This window comes from Carcharodon carcharias, chromosome 18 (genome assembly GCF_017639515.1).
Source record: "Carcharodon carcharias isolate sCarCar2 chromosome 18, sCarCar2.pri, whole genome shotgun sequence".
Taxonomy (NCBI): Eukaryota; Metazoa; Chordata; class Chondrichthyes; order Lamniformes; family Lamnidae; genus Carcharodon; species Carcharodon carcharias.
The window spans coordinates 83782252-83807217 of record NC_054484.1 but is presented as its reverse complement, the minus strand read 5'-3'; the positions used below and the strand labels follow the sequence as shown (position 1 = coordinate 83807217).

General features: G+C 46.8%; 1 protein-coding gene across 8 annotated transcripts in view; it reads left to right on the top strand.

Annotated features, from left to right (window-relative positions):
* The window catches only part of LOC121290772 (phosphorylase b kinase regulatory subunit alpha, liver isoform-like), a 164364-nt gene extending 139752 nt beyond the window's left edge, over positions 1–24612 (top strand). For 7 of the 8 annotated variants that reach the window (XM_041211669.1, XM_041211673.1, XM_041211672.1 and 4 more), the window contains 5 exons: positions 1491–1664; positions 6774–6827; positions 10039–10239; positions 14541–14718; positions 24233–24612. In XM_041211669.1, the coding sequence (XP_041067603.1) occupies positions 1491–1664; positions 6774–6827; positions 10039–10239; positions 14541–14714 (603 nt within the window). In that variant the 3' untranslated portion in view covers positions 14715–14718; positions 24233–24612. Of the gene's footprint in view, positions 1–1490; positions 1665–6773; positions 6828–10038; positions 10240–14540; positions 14719–21335; positions 21397–24232 lie in introns of those variants that run through there. The other variant, XM_041211670.1, reaches the window with a different exon arrangement.
* The last annotated feature ends 354 nt before the right edge of the window (positions 24613–24966 follow it).

The window sequence follows — 24966 nt, the reverse complement described above, 5'->3', positions numbered from 1 at the left end:
TGAAATCACCACTTTAACAAGGGTTGAATGTATATTTATTTCATTTATTTGGTTTAAAAGGGGACTGCTGGGACAGTGGGTATTGGTAGATAGGAGGCAGAGATCTGTAATGCTGCATCTTGTAAATAAACCTACTGTCAAGAAAAGGATTTGTGTCAAGATTCATCTTCACCAGCTAGCTTGGGATCTAAATAAGAGAGAGCAGAGACTGGGTATTGTGGAGAATGTCACATAGATGCTATTCTAAAGCTGGGTCTGGGGTGAGCTTTACTGTGATTGCCTGGAACAGGGAAGGATTTGATTTCTCCAATCCCAAGTCCCAACATCTTGATGAACAGAAATGAAGAGATCATCCTGATTGGCCATGCAAGTTTTTAGGGATGTCCTTGTGAGATCGGTTAATTTTCTGTACCTCAGTGGCACTGGAGATTTTGACTCGCTTTCTCATGTGCAGCCACCCTGTCAGGATAGTGGCAATGGCTTAAATAGAAAACTGTAGCTGCAAGATCATAATGGCCACTATGATCTTCCAGACATACATCATTGTTTCATCCTCCAGGTAGACTTCTTAACTATTGCTCTACATGTTATGGTCTAATACTTTTGCAGTCCAGAAATATACATACAGGGTAGATTTTCATGCAGGTGATGGAGTCTCAGCACCTGATGGAGAGCCAGGGAGAGTTCCCCGTCAACTCCTTTCAGGAAGGCCTGTCGATTTAAGTGCCTATCAGGCACTGAAGTGGACAGTAGTGGGCTTTCCCTGGGATCAAGGACCCCGGGGGCGTAAATTGTGTCCCTTGAGGTCTGCCGGCCAATCAGAGGCCAGCAGCTGTGCACTGCAGGCAGTGCCAGTGGGAGCGATGGTGTCTGCGGGTGATGTACCCACCAGAGGCCCAGGATCACTGAGGGGCCCTGAGCCAAAGGTGAGTGAGGTTGGGATGGAGGTTGTTGGTGGGAGTGCAGGACAACAGCAAAGATGGGTGGGGGTTTAGTGGGGGGAGAGGGGTTTGGCTGTCAGCAGACCCGCCCCCTTCCCAATGCCAGATCCCTCGATCAGACACTGAGTGTCTATAAATGAGGGGACCCCCACCCCCACCCCCCACCCCTCCAACATCTGCCCACAAGCTGAGATTGCTTTTCAGGCTTCCCGAATGGTCACCGCCCCTCCGCCCCCAACCTGCCGATGGTTGAGTACCAGGGATGGCAGGATGAGGGCCTTATTGGGGCATTAATTGCCCACTTAAGGTCCTCAACTGATGATGGGGTGGGGAAACCGTTCTCACCCGTGGACTTGATCAGAGCAGAGGGAGGGAAGGTGGCGGGGATCCATCTGCACCCTCCACCTGATTAAATGCCCCTCCCGCCTCCAAACTCACCACGGGGGAGGGCATTAAATTCCACCCATATTCTCAGAACGGTCCATGTGTTTGTTTTTGATGCACCTTTTCCACATTTATTGGATTTTTCTTATTTCTCTGCTATTCCAGCGATGCAGTGGTCCTTCATCTCCCACAGCCACTGCATCCCCCGTAGGCTCCTTCTGTACTCGTTTGACATGGAATGACCGCCAGGGCCAGTGGTTGCGTAGACGACGCCTCGATGGAGCCATTAACCGTGTTCCCATGGGTTTCTATCAAAAAGTCTGGAGTGTTTTACGGAAGGTGAGTCCCTGGCCATGAAGGGAAGATACTAATGTACAAATTTGCTCCCAAGAGCACATTAAAGACTGTCAGTTAGACAGCACTTCTCATGACTGGGAGCTCCAAAGGCACTTTACAGCAGATTATGTATTTTTGAAGTGTTATAAGGAAACATAGTAGTCAATTCATGCACAGTAAGCTCTCACAGACAGCAATGTTGATTGAGGGATAAATATTGGTCAGGACACCAGGGAGAACTCCTCAACTCTCCTTCGAAATAGTGCCATGGGATCTTTTGGATCTATCTGAGGGGACAGGCAGAGCCTCAGTTTAACATTCCACCTGAAGGACAAAATGCTTCAGCAGTGCAGCACTCTGTTAGTCCTGCGCTGCAATGCCAGCCTGGATTTTGTGCTCGGGTCTCTGGAATGGGATTTGAAACCAGAATGTCCAACTCCAATTAGAGTGTGCTACCCACTGAAACACACTTTACACTTTAATTATAATGGTTACCTGATGCTTTTGTAATTCATTCATGGGATGTGGGTGTCACTGGCTAGGCCAGCATTTATTGCCCATCCCTAATTGCCCTTGAGAAGATGGTGGTGAGCTGCCTTCTTGAACCGCTGCAGTCCATGTGCTGTCAGCGAGGGAATTCCAGGATTTTGATCTTGTGACAGTGAAGGAACGGTGATATATTTCCAAGTCAGGTTGGTGAGTGGCTTGGAGGGGAACTTCCAGCTGGTGGTGTTCCCATCTATCTGCTGCCCTTGTCCTTCTAGATGGTAGTGGTCATGGTTTTGGAAGGTGCTGTCTAAAGATGCTTGGTGAGTCTCATTTAGACAAGAAGCTTATGGGTTTATCCATTGTTTGGAAATATATAAAGCATGTGGATTGATCCCACTTTACACACTCAGCCTCTGCCATTCTGCAACAGCTTTAAAGCTATTGTATAAATATCTTACCTTGGCCTGAATTTTCAGGTTGGCGGGTGGGAGGGGTTGGCTGGCCGGGGGTTGGTAAGGAAATGGACTGCTGACTGCGATTTCACTCGGGCTGGCCAGTTAACGGACAGCCAGCATGAAACATGTGCTGAGAGGCTCAGCGCTGCCGGGTGGGGGTGGGAAGAGGGTGGGCGATAACGTTAACGCAGATGCAGGACAGCACTGAGAAAACTCCCTGATGGCAAAGAATGCCTCAAGGAGCTGAAGACCTGAAAAATCAAAAATAAATGTTTCAGACACTGAAAGAAAGTGTCCATGTGTCATAATCAGTCAGCTGAAAATCTAGCAACTAAAAATGCTGTCCATAGAAATTTATTCATATTTTATTTCATCACGGAAACCTCGCCCCACCCGTGGATGAGGCTCATTGAAAAATGCGAAGGCTGCCTGGCCGATTCGCTCATCCGCAAACTGTGAGGCTGGACAGACCGCGAGAAATCACAGACAATGGCTTTCTAAATGGCCCTCTGAATTGTCGGCAGGCGCTCTGACATTGGCGCATGTCCCACCGACTGAGATATCGTGCGCGCGCGGGATGACATCGGGACGCTCACTCGATGTCATCTCGTGCGATTTCACATCCGGTCAGGGCAGGCACGCGTCCACCCAATCAGCGTAAAGTTCTGGCCCTTGCCCTGTTGTCTTGGGATTTGAGGTGAGTCCCATCCAAGTACCAGCTGCAGACATAATGGGCTTTCATCTTCTCATCAACAAGAAATGAGTTTGGAGCATATACATGTTCTTTAAAAGCAATAATTCTGTTTATAACGTATGTCTGAGACCATTTCTAGTTTATAACTTATGTGTTATACATGGAACCTTCAGTAGGTAAAGAAGTGGGAGCTCATACAGCTGAACCGGTCACACAGTCCTTAACCCGGTTACACTGTCCCTGACCCAGTCACACTGTCACTGACCCATTCACACTGTCACTGACCCGGTCACACTGTCCCTGATCCAGTCACACTGTCCCAGACCCATTCACACTGTCACTGACCCGGTCACCACTGTCCCTGACCCGGTCACACTGTCCCTGACCTGGTCACCACTGTCCCTGACCCGGTCACCACTGTCACTAACCCGGTCACACTGTCACTAACCCGGTCACACTGTCCCTGACCCATTCACACTGTCCCTGACCCATTCACACTGTCATTGACCTGGTTACACTGTCCCTGACCTGGTCACACACTCCCTGACCCGGTCACACACTCCCTGACCCGGTCACACTCTCCCTGACCCGGTCACATTCTCCCTGACCCATTCACACTCTCCCTGACCCATTCACACTCTCCCTGACCCATTCACAATGTCACTGACTTGGTCACACTGTTACTGACCCATTCACGCTGTCACTGACCCATTCACGCTGTCACCGACCCTGTCACGCTGTCACCGACCCTGTCACGCTGTCACCGACCCTGTCACGCTGTCACCGACCCATTCGCACTGTCACCGACCCATTCTCACTGTCATCAACCCATTCGCACTATCACTGACCCGGTCACACTGTCCCTGACCCATTCACACCGTCACTGACCATTCACACCGTCACTGACCATTCACACCGTCACTGACCATTCGCACCGTCACTGACCCAGTCACGCTGTCCCTGACCCATTCACACTCTCCCTGACCCATTCACAATGTCACTGACTTGGTCACGCTGCCACTGACCCATTCACGCTGTCACTGACCCATTCACGCTGTCACTGACCCATTCACACTGTCACCGACCCTGTCACACTGTCACCGACCCTGTCACACTGTCACCGACCCATTCGCACTGTCATCAACCCATTCGCACTGTCATCAACCCATTCGCACTATCACTGACCCGGTCACACTGTCCCTGACCCATTCACACCGTCACTGACCATTCACACCGTCACTGACCATTCACACCGTCACTGACCATTCACACCGTCACTGACCCATTCGCACCGTCACTGACCCAGTCACGCTGTCCCTGACCCATTCACACTCTCCCTGACCCATTCACAATGTCACTGACTTGGTCACACTGTCACTGACCCATTCACGCTGTCACTGACCCATTCACACTGTCACCGACCCTGTCACACTGTCAACGACCCTGTCACACTGTCACCGACCCTGTCACACTGTCACCGACCCATTCGCACTGTCATCAACCCATTCGCACTGTCACTGACCCGGTCACACTGTCACTGACCATTCACACCGTCACTGACCATTCACACCGTCACTGACCCATTCGCACTGTCACTGACCCAGTCACGCTGTCCCTGACCCATTCACACTGTCACTTACCCGGTCACACTGTCACTTACCCGGTCACACTGTCCCTGACCCATTCACATCGTCACTGACCATTCACACCATCACTGACCCATTCACGCCGTCCCTGACCCGGTCACGCTGTCACTGACCCGGTCACACTGTCACTGACCTGGTCACGCTGTCACAGACCCATTCACACTGTCACTGACCCGGTCACAATGTCACTGACCCGGTCACAATGTCACTGACCCATTCACAATGTCACTGACCCATTCACAATGTCACTGACCCATTCACATTGTCACTGACCCGGTCACACTGTCCCTGACCCTCACTGACCCATTCACATTGTCACTGACCTGGTCACACTGTCACAGACCCATTCACGCCGTCACTGACCCATTCACGCCATCACCGACCCGGTCACGCCATCACCGACCCAGTCGCACTGTCACTGAACCGGTCACACTATCACTGACCCTCACTGACCCATTCACATTGTCACTGACCCATTCACACTGTCACTGAACCGGTCACACTGTCACTGACTTGGTCACACTGTCACAGACCCATTCAGAATATCTTGATAATAACTTGAATTTTACGTACAATAAAATTAACTTTGTGGTACGAGTCTGGCATGTATAGGGTTAACATGGGGCTGAGTACAGTACCAGCCACACAGTGATTTAAGAGCTTTACCACAGCTAGGGGTGAGTGTTGTGCTTGACAGAACTGTGTGTAGGAGCAAGCATGGAGACAGGTCATGGTTTGAACCCTTTACTATGTTTCTGTACATGGTGTTTGGTAGTTAATAAATATGTGCAGTTAAGACTGCAAAGACTTGATTAAGACCTACCACATGGTATCCAATACCCTACAACAAATCTCACTTATTAGCTCATGTTTGATCTATTTTTCTTTTTCACCATTATGTAAGCACCACTGGGAAGGTCAGCATTTATTGTCCAGCCATTGTTGGCTAGAGGAGATATGGCTCCAAGCTGCTGCAGGATATGTTGGATATACAGTATCATTTTAAGGTTGCAGGAATGTATGAAACTTTGGACTTCACAAAGACAAATCTTTGAGGCTGCTGAAGCAGGTTGAGAAGGTAGTTCAAAGATCATGTGGGATCTTTGGCTTTATATATGGAGGCACAGATTGCAAAACTGTTCCGGCCTCAGCTGGAGGATTGTGTTCAATTCTAGGTCCCGTACCTTAGGAAGGATGTCAAGGCCTTGGAGAGGGTGCAGAGGTGATTGACTGAAATGACATCAAAGATGAGGGTCTTCAGTTAATGTGGAGAGACTGGAGTAGTTGGGATTGTCTCCTTGGAGCAGGGAATTGTTAGAGGGAGATTTCTTAGAAGGTGTTCAACATTATGAGGGATTTTGGTAGATTAAATAGAAAGAAACTCTTTCCACTGATGTGGGGATTAGTAACCAGAGGGCGCGGATTTAAACTCTTTTTTATGCAGCGAGTTGTTGTGACCTGGAATGCGCTGCCTGAAAGGGCGGTGGAAGCAGATTCAATAATAACCTTCTGAAGGGAATTAGATAAATAGGTCAAGGGGAACATTTTTCAGGACTATGGAGAAAGAGCAGGGGATTGAGAATAATGCGATAGCCCTTTCAAAGAGACAGCACAGATACGATGGGCTGAATGGTCTGCTATGTTGTATGACCCCTGTGATAGACTACCTAACCTATTGCAAATATTAAGTTATGAATAGATGGTGCTTAGAGAGATCAAATTGAAAAAATGCAGCTGGAAGTGTGAGCTTATTGTATGCCAGACATTGGGATATGCTTTGTTTAAAAGAATTACAAATGATCTTACTTTGTCTTAATTTGAATTTTAGTGCCATGGTCTTTCTATTGATGGCTATGTCCTTCCTTCTTCAACCACAAGAGAGGTAAGGCAGAACTAATTTGTTTAATCGATTCCTCTTACATCCCTGATGACCAGATACTGTCTAATGTGCAGCAACTTTCTGCTTTATCTGTCTTTTATGCCTGTAATTCGTAGTATCATTGCTATCTATACATTGTGAATTTGCTGATGTTGTTTAATTAGTCTGGTGAATAAGATTTACATTTTGACATAAGCTGTTGATGTGGAATCTGTTAAACTCTTAGTGATGCCTAAATAGTTAATGACATTTGTTACCTTGAATATGTTAGCAAGTTGTTGAATTTTACCATTCGACGTTCACAGCTGTTTACTGATTCATTCAAACCTAGTTGCACTGGAACAGCTCAGAGTGAGGCCCTTCATTATTCATGAAGAAACACAAGGCCTCTGTTTAATGTCCTGAGGCAGCCCTGGGAACCTGCAAATGTTGATCAACCTCCTCATCAGCCATGGCCTTGACCATGGATAGGAGTGGTGTTGGAGAAAGAGGTTGAGTGGATCTTACAGTTATTAACTGCGTCTCACACATACATTCAATGCGAAGGCTCGCAGGAGACTGCGAAATATGAATTTCAGCACCTTACTAAATTTCTTCTGTCATCTGCCTAAGAACAGGCAAATACGTTTAGAAAAATTGACCAGAGCAGCAGTTCAGTCTGTTCCAAACCTGTTGTGTGAGCCTTTGTACCCAACAGTTCATTTGCAATTGGATTGAGCGGGATTGCCTTGAGTTAGCAGTTTCATAGACATCCCAAAAATAAACATTGCAGTAGCACAGGCAGTTGAAAAGTGGACTTGTCAGTATCTTAGCTGAAAGCCCTGACCTAAAACCTACTAGAAAACTTTGACATCATTTTTTTTGTGTTCAAATGCACTCAATGCTCTCAAAGACGATCAACAATCATTTGACATCAAATGTTCAAATTTGGAATTAGTTTTTTATACAGTCAGAAGTGTTTTGCCGTCCTTGACATCAAATACACTCAAAGGCAAAAGGCACTCAAGGCATCAAGTGCGCCCAAAGCTATCAAATGCACTCAAAGGCATCAACTTTGCTCAGCAATTTGCCTTGAAAAATACAAGGAAATTAATTACTCGTGCAATATCTGAGTTTAGGTTTTGCCGTTAAGTCCAAAATATCTTTCCACTGTACTTTCTTGAGAGCAACACGAAATCCCCATCGGTTCTTGTCATTTTATTAATTCATTCACTTCTGTACTGAGAAGAAAACATGCAGGACAATTGGTCTGAGTCTCAGCAACTCGACGTTCCTGATGCTTCCCCCCTAATTTGTGGGAATCTTGGAGCCTGCCGCCTGGGGCGTCTTCCCACCGACAATTCTCTCCACCCCTGACTTCCCCAAGCTGAATACTCACCTCTTTCCTGCTGCCATCACTAATCCACACTGGCCAGAAAGCTGCAGCAGAGGCCTTCACCATCACTGTCAGTTTCAGCCAGCCCCGAAACCTGAGCACTCCACGGGGTAGCAGGGAAAGAGGGAGGAGAGAGCAAGTGGGAGGAGAGAGCAAGGGGGAGGAGAGAGAGAGGGGGAGGAGAGAGAGAGGGGGAGGAGAGAGAGAGGGGGAGGAGAGAGAGAGAGTGGGGAGACAGGGAAGAAAAAGAAGGGCGGAGAGAGAGGAGAGATAGAGGGAGGAGAGAGAGGAGAAAGAGAGAGAGGGGGAGGAGAAAGAGGAGAAAGAGAGCGAGAGAGGGGGAGAGAGGAAGAAGAAAGAAAGAGGGGGAGAGAGAATGGGAGAGAGGTAAGAGAGGAAAGAGAGATGGGGAGAGAGAGAGGGGGAGAGTTAGGAGAGGGGGAGGGAAGGAGGAAAAAGCAAGGGGGAGAGATAGGAGAGAGAGAGGGGGAGAGAGGGTGGAGAAAGTGAGGAAGGGAGAGGGAGGGGGTAGAGGAGGAGGGGGTAGGAAGGGAGGAGAGATGGGGGAGAAAGGTGAGGAGAGAGAGAGGGGGGAAGAGAGAGGCAAGGGGTCTCTCAGTGTTATTGCTACCAAAATGAATCACCTCACATTTCTCCGCATGGAACTTCATCTGCCACCTGTCCGCCCTTTCCATCAATTTGTCTATGTCCTTTTGAAGTTCTACATTATCCTCCTCACAGTTCACAATGCTTCTAATTTTAGTATCATCTGCAAATTTTGAAATTATGCCCTGTACACCAAGGTCTAGGTCATTAGTATATATCAGGAAGAGCAAGGGTCCCATCTGGTTCCCTGGGGAACTCCACTACAAACCTTCCTCCAGCCCCCAAAAAAATTTATTAACCCTGACTCTCTGTTCCCTGTCACTCAGCCAATTTCGCATCCATGTTGTTATTGTCCCTTTTATTCCAAGAGTTCCAAGTTTTCTCACAAGTCTGTTGTGCACTGTACCAAATGCCTTTTGGAAATATATGTATACCACATTCACCGCATTGCCCAAATCAACCCTCTCTGATACCTCTTCAAAAATCTCCAGCAAGTTAGTTCAACACGACTTTCCCTTAAGAAATTCATGCTGGCTGACCCTAATTAACCCTCATTTGTCCACGTTTCTATTAATTTTGGCCTGAATTATTCTTTTTAGAAGTTGCCCCACAACTGGAGTTAAACTGACTGGTTTGTAGTTGCTGGGCTTATCCTTACACCCTTTTTTGAACAGGGTGTAATGTTTGCAATTCTCCAGTCCTCTGGCATCAGCCCTGCGTGGAAGGAAGACTGAAAAATTATGGCCAGTGCTTCCACAGTTTCCACACTCACTTCCCTCAGTGTCTTTGAATGCATCTCATCTGGTCCCGATGCCTTCTCCACTTTTAAGTACAGACAGCCTCCCCAATTCCACTTCCTTATTTTAAACCCCTCGAGTGACTGAATTTCTTCCTCTTTCACCAGGACCTGGGTAGCATCTTCTTCCTCGGTAAAGACTGAGGCAAAGTATTCATCAATACGTCAGTCGTGCCCCCTGCTTTCATGTGTAAATCTCCTTCTGGGTCCCTAATTGGCCCCACTCCTGTTTGGAAAATAGAGAGATGAGCTTCCTTGGATTTCTATAACATGACCATCCGAGAAAAAGAGTACAATTCCTCCTTGAAAAGTGTCGTGTTACTGATGAGACGAAATCTCATTTGTTGTTTGAAAATTTGAGAAGGTGCTTACTATTTTACTCTTAGGTAGCTGATCTGGCGTATGAGCTAATGGTAATTGATTCTTTTCACTTTAAGATGACGCCTCAAGAGATCAAATTTGCCGTTCACGTGGAATCTGTTTTGAACCATGTTCCTCAGCCTGAATACAGACAGCTTCTTGTGGAGACGATACAGGTTCTCACTGTGCTAGCAGACCTGGAGGTTCACAGCATTGGTGGTATAATCTGTGTGGACCACATAGTGCAGATGGCCAATGAATACTTTTTGCAGGATCAGGTAAATAGTTCTCAGATGTTGCTGTTTTTTAAATACATAATCCAGAAATCTATTTTTTGGAGTTTTTCTTGAGCATAGCCCAGCCACTCAGCATCGTTTTACATCATTTAGAACAGTACACTGGGGGCAGAAACAAATTTGGATAAGTAAAACAATTTTTATTACCGCTTTATAATGTTTGATCACTGTGTTTGATCCTTCAGATAAATAATTATAGCCATGGCATTTTCCAGTTCGCATCCTGTATTCCAGAAAATTCAGAAACCACTTGGGGCAGAATTTTTCGCTGAGAGCAGGTGGGTGGGCGCGTGCCCAACCCACTCGAGCGTGAAACAGCGAGTGATGAAGTCGGGTGAGCATCCCGACATCAGCCTGCACTCGCACAGTACTTTGGTCAGTGGTCACGAGTGGGAGTCGGAGCCATGCCCGCCATTAATTAAGAGTTAAGGGTAATTAAAAAGGTAACTGATGCCAGCTTTTCATTGCCTGTGTGATTTCACGCTCATCGCACGGGCAAAACGGGCAGGCGGACAGCTGACAATTTCAATAATCTCATCCACAGTCAGGATAAAAAGGGTCAGCAGCATTGCCAGTGTGAGTAGTGAAGAGTTTGGTAGAAAGTTTGCTGCCGGTGACTTATTGGTACTTGGCATCTCTGTTCAGGGCTTCATTCTTAGCATTTCCAGTCTTCATTTCAGGACTCGTTGGTGTCTCCAAGGACCCGGGGGATTCAGGCCATGTGGACCCTTCCAGGTATCAGACAGCCTTCTGTTACCCTGGGAATGGGGATTGTGGTCTCCGCTGGAGGCACCTCCACTGAGGAGGAAGAGAGGGGCAGAAGGGGGAGGAGGCCAGGTGTCCCAATGCAGCTTCCAGGGGAGGGACCTGTGGGAGGACAGGCGCAGGCAAAAGGGGCACAGGGCCAACAGGCGGAAGGGGCCACAGAAGATGCCACTATCCTGCTGCCAGGGTTTACAGGCGGCGAAGCAGCTACCTCAATATGTCTGAGGTGCAGTGCCGAAGGAGGCTCCACCTCTCAAGGGAGACAGTGACCTCCATCTGTCAGATGATTGGGCCTGAGATCAGCTCCGACTGTGCGAGTGGACACCATATGCCAGTGGCTCTGAAGGTGACTCCCAACTTCTATGCCTCCGGCTCTTTCTAGGGCTCAGTGGGTGATCTTTGTGGAGTCTCCCAATCAGCTGTCTGCAGCTGCATCAAGCTGGTGACAGAAGCTCTGTTCAGGTGGATGTTGACTTTTATTCATTTCTGTACGGACAAGGCCAGCCAGGCTGAGTGAGCCAGAGGCTTTGCAGTGATTGCTGGCTTCCCCCACGTCTGGGGTGCAATAGATTGTACACATGTGACCATCAAGACACCAGCGGGTCAGCCCGGTGCCTTCATCAACAGGAAGGGCTTCCACTCCATGAATGTGCAGATAGTGTGTGACCACAGGCTGCAGATTCTGCAAGTCTGTGCAAGGTAACCAGGCAGCTCCCACGATGCTTACATCCTGAGACACTCCCAGGTGCTGAGGCTCTTCAGCACTCCAGTCCGACTGGATGGATGGCTGCTGGGTGACAAGGGCTATCCACTGAAGGGGTGGCTCATGACGCCTCTCCGCCACCCAAGAACAGAGGCAGAGAAACGTTACAACACATGGCTCCACGAGGGCGGTGATAGAGAGCACCATAGGTCTTCTGTAGATGCACTTCCGATGCCTGGACTGTTCAGGGGGAGCACTACAATAACCCCCCAGAGCGGGTGTCACTGATAGTGATTTCATGCTGCACTCTCACAATCTGGCACTGGCAAGAGGAGACCCACTGGAGGAAGGGGATCTTGACACAGCTGCACAGGCCACAGAGGATGAATCCAGTAGTGAGTCCGAAGAGGAGAACACTGAGGGCATGGAGCCAGACCTCAGTAACCTCCAGAGAGGCAGGGACACCTTGGTCCAAAGCTCCTTCAGCTAAGCTGCCAAAGTTCTGCTTCCACCTCATGCCTGGGCTGTCTCCTCCATCCTGGGTGTCTGAAATGACCCTTTCATTTGAACACAAAGTCCACTCATTGTCTGTGCAATAAGGTTTTCAGCCACTCACATCCAGCATTACATACTGGTGTACCCTGCACCAAAAAAATAAAAAAGGTGAAGCATGTTCAGGCCGTTACGACATAAGAAAACTTACCTCATTTTGACGTAACCTTCTCTGGCCTTCAATCCCGGGCCAATACATATAAGACATTGCACAACAGAAGATCACCCGTGACCAGTGTCTGTTGTGCTCATGGTGCCTTAAACTTAGTTTGCCAATGCTATAACTTGGTGTCACTCCCCCCCACCCTTCGCTGGCAGCAGTATTGGAGGCAGCTGCTGACTCTGCTGTCTTGTGGGCCTTGATCACCTTGGCAATCGTCCTCTGGCCAGTGGAGCCTGTGCTGGCCCTGCCTGGGAGGGAGTGGCCTGTGCCACGGCCGGCATCTCCCCAGTCATGGCAGCCTCATCAGATGCGACGGTCGCTGGTAGAGAGGCGGGGGAGCTGCTGCCATCGTGCAGAGTGCCCTGAGAGGAGCCACAGAGACGACAGGCAGCTCGTGTGCCAACATGAGGTCACTCTGGACCTTCCTGCACACCATTGATGGACAGGCACCTAGTTCGGGTACTCGGTGCCTCATCTATCTCCCACACGGACACTGATTACCTGAGGTCAGTGCCTGTGTGAGGGCTTGCAGGTCCGAGTGCAACCCCAGAGACCCCTGATTCCATTCCTGGAGCTGCCTCTTCATGACAGCCGCCTCTCTCTCAATGGAGGAGGCAGTGCGCTCGGCCATGAGGCTCAACGCAGTGCTCATGTTCCGCATGGACTCCTCCACAATACAGACCATGGCACATAAACTCTCATGGATCTCCACCAGGTCTTCCTGCACATCCCGCTGGATATCCAGCATCTGCCGCCTAATGGGTGACTCCAGAGTCTCATCATTAGTCTTTGACTGAGCATCACCCTGGTTGCCAGCAATGCGGTGACCTCCTCCTTCCATCTCTGGGGTCAAGGGTGTCCCTCCTGGCAGCCACCTCCTCCAGGAGGACAGCGAGGCACTCATCGGAAAAGCAGGGGGCCGAGTGACCCCCCCCCGACCTGCCCTCCCGCCTGGCGTCTGCAGCCGCACTGGAAGCCATAATTTCCTGTTGACAACACTGAAGATGTCTTCTTCGCCGGCAGCCTTCCAGGGGCTGCCTGAGCTGTTTTTAAACTGGTTGCCAGGTCGCCATTGGACCCGGTGGCTGACAGGACCCCACCCCCGCCCCCTCAGCCCTTCCCAACCAGTGGGCGGCAGCTCATTTCCTGGCAGCTCCTGGGCCCGCCAACCATGACCACCCCCCAATTCTGCCCTTGGCCCCTGGACTGGAGAGGTTACAATGTATTACTGCAAGAGATCTTAAATTCTAGTTGTATAACATCTTGTATCAGCTAGATATTATGATAATCTGCTTTCCGTGAACTTCTTTCAGCGTGAACTAATAGCAAAGTACTGGTCAGTTGTTACATAACTAAATTAATTTTCATAAATTTCTAGAATCTGACAGCTCTGTAGGAGGTAAAGGAGCCATGACAGCTGCGCTGACTCCCATATTCTCTTGCTATATACTATCGGGATTCTTTTTCAACTACTTTACTAAAAATTTGAAAACCAATATTCCATTGTACAGACCAGAAGGAAAGTGGAATATGTGATGGTTCAGATCTGATCTTAATCTTAAAGCATACAAGATGGCTTTTTAAAAGTCTGACATTTTCAGCACATGGGCAGTGAAAAATAAGGAAAGAGCCTCGAACAATTATCTTTCCCTTTTAGATTAAACTCGTAGCTTGGGGGAAAAAAATCGAATGTTGCAGCACCTCTTGTTGGAGAATTTTTGCACTGATATCGAGAATTCTGCAGCTTATGGTCACTTCTTTGTTTACTATAATGGACTCCAGCAAGTTACTGAAATAAAAGCAAATTACTCTGGATGCTGGAAATCTGGGCCAGAATTTTTAGTTTGTCAGGTGTACGCCCGACTCGCAATGACAGGCAACATCGTGACGTCATCGCACATTCAGGCGATATTTTGGTCGGCGGGCACGCATGGGAGTTGGCAGCGAGACCTTGCCGGATTCAGAAGGACTGGAGGTTTGAGATTGGTGAAAGCCATGTGGCCGGAGCGCCAACCTTGTGTGCAGTACTTAACACGTGAAGTTAGAAGTGTGCCAAGCGGCTGTTTTGTAACAACATTTCCTGTTCTGTTTCAATTGCAGAAATCCCTTGGCGCAAGTGATTCTTTGTTGGAGCTTGACTCAGCCACAAGAGTTTGCAACTTGTTTTATGATAGTGCTCCAAGTGGAAGCTATGGCACCATGACTTATTTGACAAAAGCTGTCTCTACTTATGTACAAGACTTCCTGCCGAGCACTGGCTGCTTCATGCAATAGTAATGTAAGCTGTGAGTTATCAGCATCATGAAGAACATGGTTCTGATGTTTTATACTCCATCACCCAGAGTTTTAACTTAACACATTTCTAATAGAGTTCTGATATCTGAATCGCAATAATACATGGGATCATAAGAAGTATATGTCAAGCTCATTTGGCACAGTTAGAATAACTTTTACAGTTGAAGGAAATGACAGGGCAGAATTTTGCTCACTCAACTGGTAGCTTTGAAGATTCACCTGTAAATGTATTTCACTGTTTGGAAAGCAACTAAATCCTGCAGTTAGAAAAGTGGTAACCTAACAACAAAAATTTCTGAAAAGTCTGTTGTACACCTTGGAGCAGAATTTTTAGCTCGGCATGCGGGCACGCGCCCGATCTGATCGGACGCGAAATTGCACAAGATGACATCGGACAAGCGTCCCGGCATCATCCCACACGATATTTCGATCGGTGGGCACGCGCAAACATCGGAAGCGTGCCGGCCGATAATTGAGACACCAATAAAGGCGATTAAAATTGCAATTGTCCTTAATTTTACATTGCCAGTCTAACCTTACATTTGGCAAACGGGTGAATCAGCCAGGCGGGCTTTGCATGTTTCTTCAACCCTCATCCACAAGGATGAGGTTTCCATGATGAAATAAATTATAAATAAATTTCTGCGCTCGGCATTTGCAGCAGCTAAATTTTCAGGCGATTTAAAATGATGCATGGACGTCTTCTTTCAGCTTTTGTTGATTTTTCAGGTCTTCAGCTCCCTGGTCGGGGGCCGATTGTGGTCAGTGGTCCATTCCCTGGACCCACCAATTGCGCCTGCCCGCCGACCTAAAAACTCTGCCCTTAATGTACATTCTAAACCTCCAGCTTGTCCATTTGTTCTAGTGAAATTCAAGAAGCTATGATAAGCCGTATCTCAATACTTGGCGGGATGCAACAGAATTATTGGATTCTATTAACTTGGATTGGGATAATTATGCACATCATTGATACTTTCACACTCCATTTCATTGGTGAATTTCCAATATATATGCGCTTGACAAGTCAGGCAAATTTTGTTTGTATTTTTATTTATAAATTTATTTCGAACAAAGGGGTAAAGGAGAAGCAAAGGTTTTTTTTTATTATTTTATGGGCTGTGGGTGTTGCTGGCTGGGCCAGCATTTATTGCCCATCCCTATTTGCCCTTGAGAAGATGGTGGTGAGCTGCCTTCTTGAATCGCTGCAGTCCATGTGGTGTCGGTACACCCACAGTGCTGTTAGGGAAGGAGTTCCAGGATTTTGACCCAGCGACAGTGAAGGAACGGCGGTATATTTCCAAGTCAGGATGGTAAGTGGCTTGGAGGGGAACTTCTAGGTGAGGGTATTCCCATGTGTCTGCTGCCCTTGTCCTTCTTGATGGTAATGGTTGTGGGTTTGGAAGGTGCTGTCCAAGGAGCGTTGGTGAGTTGCTGCAGTGCATCTTGTAGACGGTACACACTGCTGCTACTGTGCATCAGTGGTGGAGGGAGTGAATATTTGTGGATGTGATGCCAATCAAGTGGGCTGCTTTGTCCTGGATAGTGTCCCGCTTCTTGAGTGTTGTGAGAGCTGCACTCATCCAGGCAAGTGGGGAGTATTCCATCACACTCCTGACTTGTGCATTGTAGATGGTGGACAGGCTTGGGGGAGTCAGGAGGTGAGTTACTCTTCACAATATTCCTAGCCTCTGAGCTGCTTTTGTAGCCACAGTAATTATGTGACTAGTCCAGTTCAGTTTCTGGTCGATGGTAACCCCCCCCGTCCCTCCCCCAGGATGTTGATAGGGAATTCAGTGATGGTAATGCCATTGAATGTCAAGGGGGCAATGGTCAGATTCTCTCTTGTTGGAGATGGTCACTGCCTGGCATTTGTGTGGCGCGAATGTTACTTGCCACTTGTTCTTTTTAACCATCCTGAGACAGATTGAGTCTGGCATTTCCTGATTAGCAATTTTACTGGAATTCTTTGAATGGAATCCTGTATTTTATAAGCGTGGGAATAGAAAAATGAGAGTACATTATGCTCCAGTGCTAGTTTATTACTGTGGTAAAATCAAGCTATACTTTAATATTTACATTAATTTCCTGTATGGACTATTCAAAAAGCATTGTGGGTGTACCTACACTACATGGACTGCAGCTCAGTCTCACCTTCTCAATTAGGGATGGGCAACAAATATGGGCCTAGCCAGCAACACCCAGATCCCAGGAAAGAACAAAAAAAAGGCCTGTCCATTAACTGTTAACATTTTACTTAGTTAACAAAATAGGCATCAATGCATCATTGTACTGATATTGCATAATGCATATTCTGTAGCAATATACAACGGGCAACCTGTAAGAGTGCTCACGAATTGTAAACTAAATGTGTTTAAATACGTGATACCCATGTCTCATAGACCTTGTCACATATCCTCAATGAAACATAACTAGTTCATGAACAATGGAAAGGATGAGCTGCTTGTAATATTAGCCATAATATGTCCTGCACCTGGTTTATAGAATTTTTTTAATGAGAAAAGTGAATTTTTAATGTTTACATTCAAAAAAATCCTGAGCAGTTGGTTGTGGCGTCAGTATGCTACTGCACTGTTACTTCAAGTGATTTGCTATTTCTCTGGTGTTTAACAACCAGATATGTTAATGGACAATTAGCCAAGCCAGCAGACCAGCGACCTCTCAGACAGCTGGCTAGCAGTTGGAGGAAAGCATAGGTGACAACAGGAGGGCACTGGGGAGTTTGAGACACACTCTCCGGTGGAAATGTATGAGTTATGAATTGCAGTGATGATTTAAATTCTCTGAAAGGCCAATTACAAAATGTGATGGAGCACAGAAAACCAAAAACAATGCATAAAGCAGTTGCCCCAGAGCTACACGTATCGGCGACAGCTCTAACCATCCTTGTGTCTGCTGCAGCGATGAGCAGTACTTTTTCTGAAGGTTTTTTTGACCAGTTTACATTTTGCTCAGGCTGTAATCAGCCACCTCACACATATGATCATGAACCTTCCACAATATAGATACTGGGCAGCAAGGTTAAAAGTGAGAAGTATAACTTTAGAAGGGGGAGATCACAGCATAGCAGTAATGTCACTGGACTAGTGATCCAGAGATCCAAGCTGATATTCTGGGGACATGGGTTCACATCCCACATGGCAGCTGGTGAAATTTAAATTCAGTTAATAAATCTGGAATATAAAGCTAGTTTCAGTAATGGTGACCGTGAAACTATCATCAATTGTTGTAAAAACCCATCTGGTTCACTAATGCCTACTTGGTGAATTTGATTGAATTTTTTGAGGAGGTGACCAGGTGTGTAGATGAGGGTAGTGCAGTTGATGTAGTTTACATGGATTTCAGCAAAGCCTTTGACAAGCTCCCACATGGGGGACTTATAAAGAAGGCAAATGCACATGGGATACAGGGTAATTTGATAAGGTGAATTCAAAATTGGCTTAGTTGTAGGAGACAGAGGGTGATGACAGAAGGATGCTTTAGTGCCTTGAAGCCAGTGTCCAGTGGCGTACCACAGGGATCTGTGCTGAGCCCCCTATTGAGCTCCCTATTATTCGTCATTTATATAAACGACATAGGTGTCTATGTGGGGGGGAGGATTAGTAAGTTTGTGGATGACACAAAGATTGGCCGGGTGGTTAACTGTGAGGTTGAGCATCTTGGGCTACAGGAAGATGTAGATGGGATGGTCAAATGGGCAGATAAGTGTTAGATGGAATTGAACCCTGAAAAGTGTGAGCTGATACACTTTGGAAGGAGTAATTTGACACGGAAGTATTCAATGAATGGCATGACACTAGGAAGTTCGGAGGAACAAAGGGATCTTGGCATGTGTGTCCATAGATCTCTGAAGGCGGAGGGGCATGTTAGTGGGGTGGTGACAAAGGCACATGGGACACTTGCCTTTATCAATCAAAGCATAGATTACAAAAGTAGGGAGGTCATGTTGGAGTTGTATAGGACCTTGGTGAGGCCACAGCTGGAGTACTGTGTGCAGCCCTGGTTGCCACATTATAGGAGGGATGTGATTGCACTGGAGGGGGTGCAGAGGAGATTCACTAGGATGTTGCTTGGGATGAAACGTTTTAAGTTATGAAGAGAGGTTGGATAGACTTGGGTTGTTTTCATTGGAGCAGAGAAGACTGAGGGGCGACCTGATCGAGGTGTACAAGATTATGAGGGGCATGGACAGGGTGGATAGGGAGCAGCTGTTCCCCTTAGTTGAAGGGTCAGTCACAAGGGGACATAAGTTCAAGGTGAGGGGCAGGAGGTTTAGAGGGGATGTGAGGAAAAACTTATTTACCCAGAGGGTGGTGACCGTCTGGAATGCACCGCCTGGGAGGGTGGTGGAGGCAGGTTGCCTCACATCCTTTAAAAAGTACCTGGATGAGCACTTGGCACATCATAACATTCAAGGCTATGGGCCAAGTGCTGGTAAATGGGATTGGGAAGGTAGGTTAGGTGTTTCTCACATGTCGGTGCAGACTCGATGGGCCGAAGGGCTTCTTCTGCACTGTGATTCTTTAAAGGTAATCTGTCGTCCTTACCTGGTCTAGCCTACATATGACTCCAGACCCACAGCAATGTGGTTGATTCTTAACTGCCCTCTGAAATGGCCGAGGAAGCCACTCAGTTGAAGGGCAGTTAGGAATGGGCAACAAATGCTGGCCTTGCCAGCAACGCCCACGTCCCATGAAAGGAAAAAAAGGCCAAGAAGATTGGTGGATCTGCCAAGCTGGTGATGAATGAGAACAGGTGGCAGGTTATCTATATAGGTGAAATGACCTCCGTTCCACAGTTACTTTCGATCTACAGATGATATTGTATCTCATAATAATGAGAAATCCCTATGCAGATCAGGTTTAATGATAAGTAGCCTTTCAAACATAGCATTCTACTTGTGAAACAGAGACTTTGGTACATGACATAGCTTAGGGTGTAAACAATCTTGACATAGTAGCAACCTTTTCCTTTAGCTGAGAGGACCAATGCTCCAATCCTTCATAAACTTGAACCATATAAAGCACTGATATTGAAACCACTTCAGCAACAACTTGCAACGACATAAGTTATTAAACATTGTAAAATGTCCAAATGAGAATGAAGGAGACTAGGACATATGAAGGAGAATCTAAAAGGAGAGAAGACAGGCACAGAGGTTTAAGAAGGGAATTCCAGAAATTAGGGCCCAAGCAGCTGAAGGCACAGCCAAGGTGAAGGAAGTGAGGGATGTGTAGATATCTCGGAGGGTTGCAGGGCTAGAGGAGGTTACAGAGACAGGAATGAGCAAGGTCTTGGAAGGAGTAGTAAACTAAGATGAAAATTTTAACATCGAGTTGTTACTGGACTCGGAGCCAGTCAGCACATACAGATGAGTGAATGGGACTTGATGCAAGTTAAGCTATTTCAGATTATTTATTTTCACTTTTTTCCCCTTTGCTCTGAATTTTAAAGGGCAGCAACAAATCAACAGTTGTAGGTTTTAATATTTTTAAAAATGTATAGTTTTGTAAAATGAGGAGCAATGCATAATGCAAAAAGCAAAGAAGCCCAGTGCAAAACTGGTGCATCGTCATGACCACAGTGTGTGCTGGCCTGCATTTCCCTTTGTAAACTTTGTGCAGCTAAGGTCAGAGTTTCCTAAGAACGTAAGATTGTTAACAAATTCCAGTGATATTTTATCCTTTTGAAAGTGCTGGGAATCTTATTTTATTTCAATGTAAAACGTATTCAATATTTATTTACACTAACACTTGTTACAGCAACCTCCCGGAGGTATCTTCCGGAGAATGATGGGGTTGAGCGGCCACACATAATTCCACACCTTTCTTTACAATATTGCCACCCATATGTTACTTTGTCGTGACTTCAAAGAACTCAGTAATAAAGTGTTTCTTACCAGTGTTCCCTTGTTACTTCCTCCCTCTGTCCTCTATGCGAACTGCTGAAGAAACTGATCTCATTGTCGTTCTTATTTTACCTTCCTAGTTCCAGATGTCTCTGTAACACTGTGAAAAATAACTCAGTCCCCATATGGGGGATGTAATTGTTTCTTTAAGAGAAGTACCAAGATGGAGAAAGTAAGCAATCTAAACAGAAACCGCTGGAAAGCAGCTCAAGCAACATTTGTAGAGAAAGGAAATACATGTGCTGCACGTTCCACCAGATTTCCCCAGCATGTCCTGTTTAGACTTCAGTTTTCAGCAAATGTTAGATTTAGTCTTTAAATTAGAATACTCCAATATCATTGCATGCACAGCTGATTAATAAGCACAATGGCAGAACAAGACTTGGAAATATTACAAATAGTAAACAGGCAGCATGCCATAGAAATCCTGTACGCACACCGTGTTAGCTCTATCTAAGGAACTAGTGACTTTGAATGTATTGATTGGTTGACTACAAGGCATGAATCTTTAGTAAACCAGTAAGGTTCAATGCTTTTTATTAACTTAAAAGTGGAATATGCCTATGCAATATAATGCATTTTGAATTAGATTATCTAACACATTTGTGCATAGTTTCCTTTTATTCTTCGTCTCATCCGACGCCTCAACAAGAAACTTTGTCTCTTTCTTTCAGGTGCAAAGGAACGCAAGCTCCAACAACTCATCGACACCAACACCCATTCAGGACCCTCCACCCCTGCCTGTCCCTCCGTCCCCACCCCATCTTCCAATCCCAGCCCCAGCCGTGTATTCACTATACCCCCTGACCTTCCCCTCTCCGATGCAGAACATTCAGTGCTCAGCAAAGGACTTAGTTTCATACCCTTACGCCCTCACCTCAATGATTTTCGGGCTCGGCACGATGCTGAACTCTTCTTCTGCCACCTTCGTCTCCGGGCTCACTTCTTTGGGCAGGAGTCCTCTCCCCGTTCAACAGATCCTTTTACCGACCTCCAATATTCTCCCTCCACCTGGACCCCTCCCTCTGGATTCTTACCTTCTCTTGATCTTTTCATTGAGAACTGTCAGCGTGACATTAGTCGTCTCAATTTCTCTGCTCCTCTCACCCATTCTAACCTGTCTCTCTCTGAACTTACTGCACTCCATTCTCTCAGGTCCAACCCTGACATCGTCATCAAACCCACTGACAAGGGTGGTGCTGTTGTTGTCTGGCGCACTGACCTCTACCTCGCAGAGGCTGAGCGTCAACTCACAGACACTTCCTCCTACCTCTCCCTGGACCATGACCCTACCACTGAACATCAAGCCATTGTTTCCAGGACTGTTATTGACCTCATCTCCTCTGGAGATCTTCCTTCCACAACTTCCAACCTGATAGTCTCCTAACCTCGGACGGCCCGCTTCTACCTCCTACCCAAAATCCACAAACAGGACTGTCCTGGTAGACCGATCGTGTCAGCCTGTTCCTGCCCCACGGAACTCATTTCCTGCTATCTTGACTCCATTCTCTCTCCCCTTGTCCAGTCCCTTCCCACCTACATCCGTGATTCCTCTGACACCCTACATTATATCCACAATTTCCAGTTCCCTGGCCCCAACTGCCTCCTCTTCACCATGGACGTCCAATCCCTCTACACCTCCATCCCCCACCGGGATAGTCTGATGGCCCTTAGCTTCTTCCTTGAACAGAGGCCTGAACAATCCCCATCCACCACTACTCTCCTCTGTCTGGCTGAACTTGTTCTCATACTGAACAATTTCTCCTTAAACTCCTCTCACTTCCTCCAAATAAAAGGTGTGGCTATGGGTACCCACATGGGCCCCAGCTATGCCTGTCTCTTTATGGGGTATGTGGAACATCCCTTGTTTCAATCCTGCTCCAGCCCCCTCCCACAACTCGTTCTCCGGTACATCATTGATTACTTCAGTGCTGCTTCATGCTCTCGTCTGGACCTGGAAAAATTTATTAATTTTGCTTCCAATTTCCACCCCTCCATCATTTTCACATGGTCAATCTCTGAACACTTCCCTTCCCTTCCTTGACCTCTCTGTCTCAATTTCTGGTGATAGACTGTCCACCAATATCCATTACAAGCCTATCAACTCCCACAGCTACCTCAACTACAGCTCCTCACACCCCACTTCCTGTAAGGACTCCATCCCATTCTCTCAGTTCCTTCGCCTTCGTCGCATCTGTTCTGATGATGCCACTTTCAAAAACAGTTCCTCTGACATGTCTTCCTTCTTCCTTAACCGAGATTTTCCACCCACAGTGGTTGACAGGCCCTCAACCGTGTCCGGCCCATCTCCCGCGCTTCTGCCCTCACACCTTCTCCTCCCTCCCAGAAAGATGATAGGGTCCCCCTTGTCCTCACTTATCACCCCACCAGCCTCTGCATTCAAAGGATCATCTTCTGCCATTTCCACCAACTCCAGCATGATGCCACCACCAAACACATCTTCCCTTCACCACCCCCCCCACCGGTGGCGTTCTGTAGGGATTGTTCCCTCCATGACACCCTGGTCCATTCCTCCATCACCCCCTACACCTCAACACCCTCCTACGGCACCTTCCCATGCAACCGCAGAAGATGCAACACCTGCCCCTTTACTTCCCCTCTCCTCACCGTCCAAGGGCCCAAACACTCATTGCAAGTGAAGCAGCATTTCACTTACACTTCCCTCAACTTAGTCTACTGCATTCGTTGCTCCCAATGCGGTTTCCTCTACACTGGAGAGACCAAACGCAGACTGGGTGACCACTTTGCAGAACACCTTCGGTCTGTCCACAAGCATGACCCAGACCTCCCTGTCGCTTGCCATTTCAACACTCCACTTTGCTCTCATGCCCACATGTCCGTTCTTGGCCTGCTGCATTGTTCCAGTGAAGCTCAACGCAAACTGGAGGAACAGCACCTCATCTTCCGACTAGGCACTTTACAGCCTTCCAGACTGAATACAGAGTTCAACAATTTTAGATCATGAACTCTCTCCTCCATCCCCACCCCCTTTCCGATTTCCCCCTCCTTTTTGTTTTTACCGATAATTTATATAGGTTTTTTTTCCCACCTATTTCCATTTTTTAGATGTATTTCCATCCATTGTTTTATCTCTGTCCTTTAGCCTTTTTTGATTCCTTCACCCCACCCCACACCCACTAGGGTTATCTGTACCTTGCTCAAACTGCTTTCTACCCTTAATTAGCACATTCCTTTAGATAATATCACCACCTTCAACACCTCTTTGTCCTTTTGTCTGTGACATCTTTTGGTTATCTCCACCTATCACTGGCCCTCTATTCAGCTCTTTTTGTCCCAACCCCCCCCCCCCCCCAAACCAGCTTATATTTCACCTGTTTTCTATTTTTCCTTAGTTCTGTTGAAGAGTCATGCAGACTCGAAACGTTAACTGTGTTCCTCTCCGCGGATACTGCCAGACTTGCTGAGTTTTTCCAGGTATTTTTGTTTTTGTTTTGTACATAGTGATTTTATTTTAAGTACATGAGTAAGATAGCTGTGTTCTGACCAGCATATTTAAGATATTGAAGAAAAATATCTTGTGTTTTCAAAGGCTGATGTTGCATAGTAAATACCTTTCCAAAGAAAGAGAGGAAACAGGTGTGAGAAAAAGCCTGGAAGTAATTTAAAGACAAGGTTAATGCCAGTGAAGGTGGTTTTGTGTCTTCTTTCCTGAGGTCCTTCTAAAAGACTTCCAAACGTCCCTAATTCTGAAGCCTCAAGCTTTCCAATTGTTTCGATTCTTTCCATTCGAAACGGCGCTGCTTTGTGTGTGTTTGTTCCTAACCTAATGCCTGAGACATTCTTCAATGCAACAATGTTCTTAAATCACAAATTGTAGCCAGCCTGTGGTTAAGCTTTCGAACAATGGAATAACATTGCATTTAAGCTGTGTTTATATTTCTAAGCATGTGAATAAAGTCGAGGAATGCACACCGGGAGTGTCTTTTATGTTCTCTGCTTGCTCTTGTTTTCATAGGATTTTGATTAAGCTCAACCGATTTAAAATGACCCAGCTACAAAACATTATAATATCCTGTGAGAATTGGAGTTTAACAACAACGTGCATTAATATAGAGCCTGGTAAAACGTGGAAAATTCTTCACAGGAGTGTAAACAGACAAAAATAGGCACAGAATCCCTATCACAGAGACCCTCCTTTATTTTTCCTGCCCCTCCCCCTTCCACTGGCTTAAAAACTCTTACATTTATTTCTTCAGTTCTTCACAACCTGAAACGCTAACTCGGTTTCTCTCTCATCAGATGCAGCCTAACCTGCTGAGTATT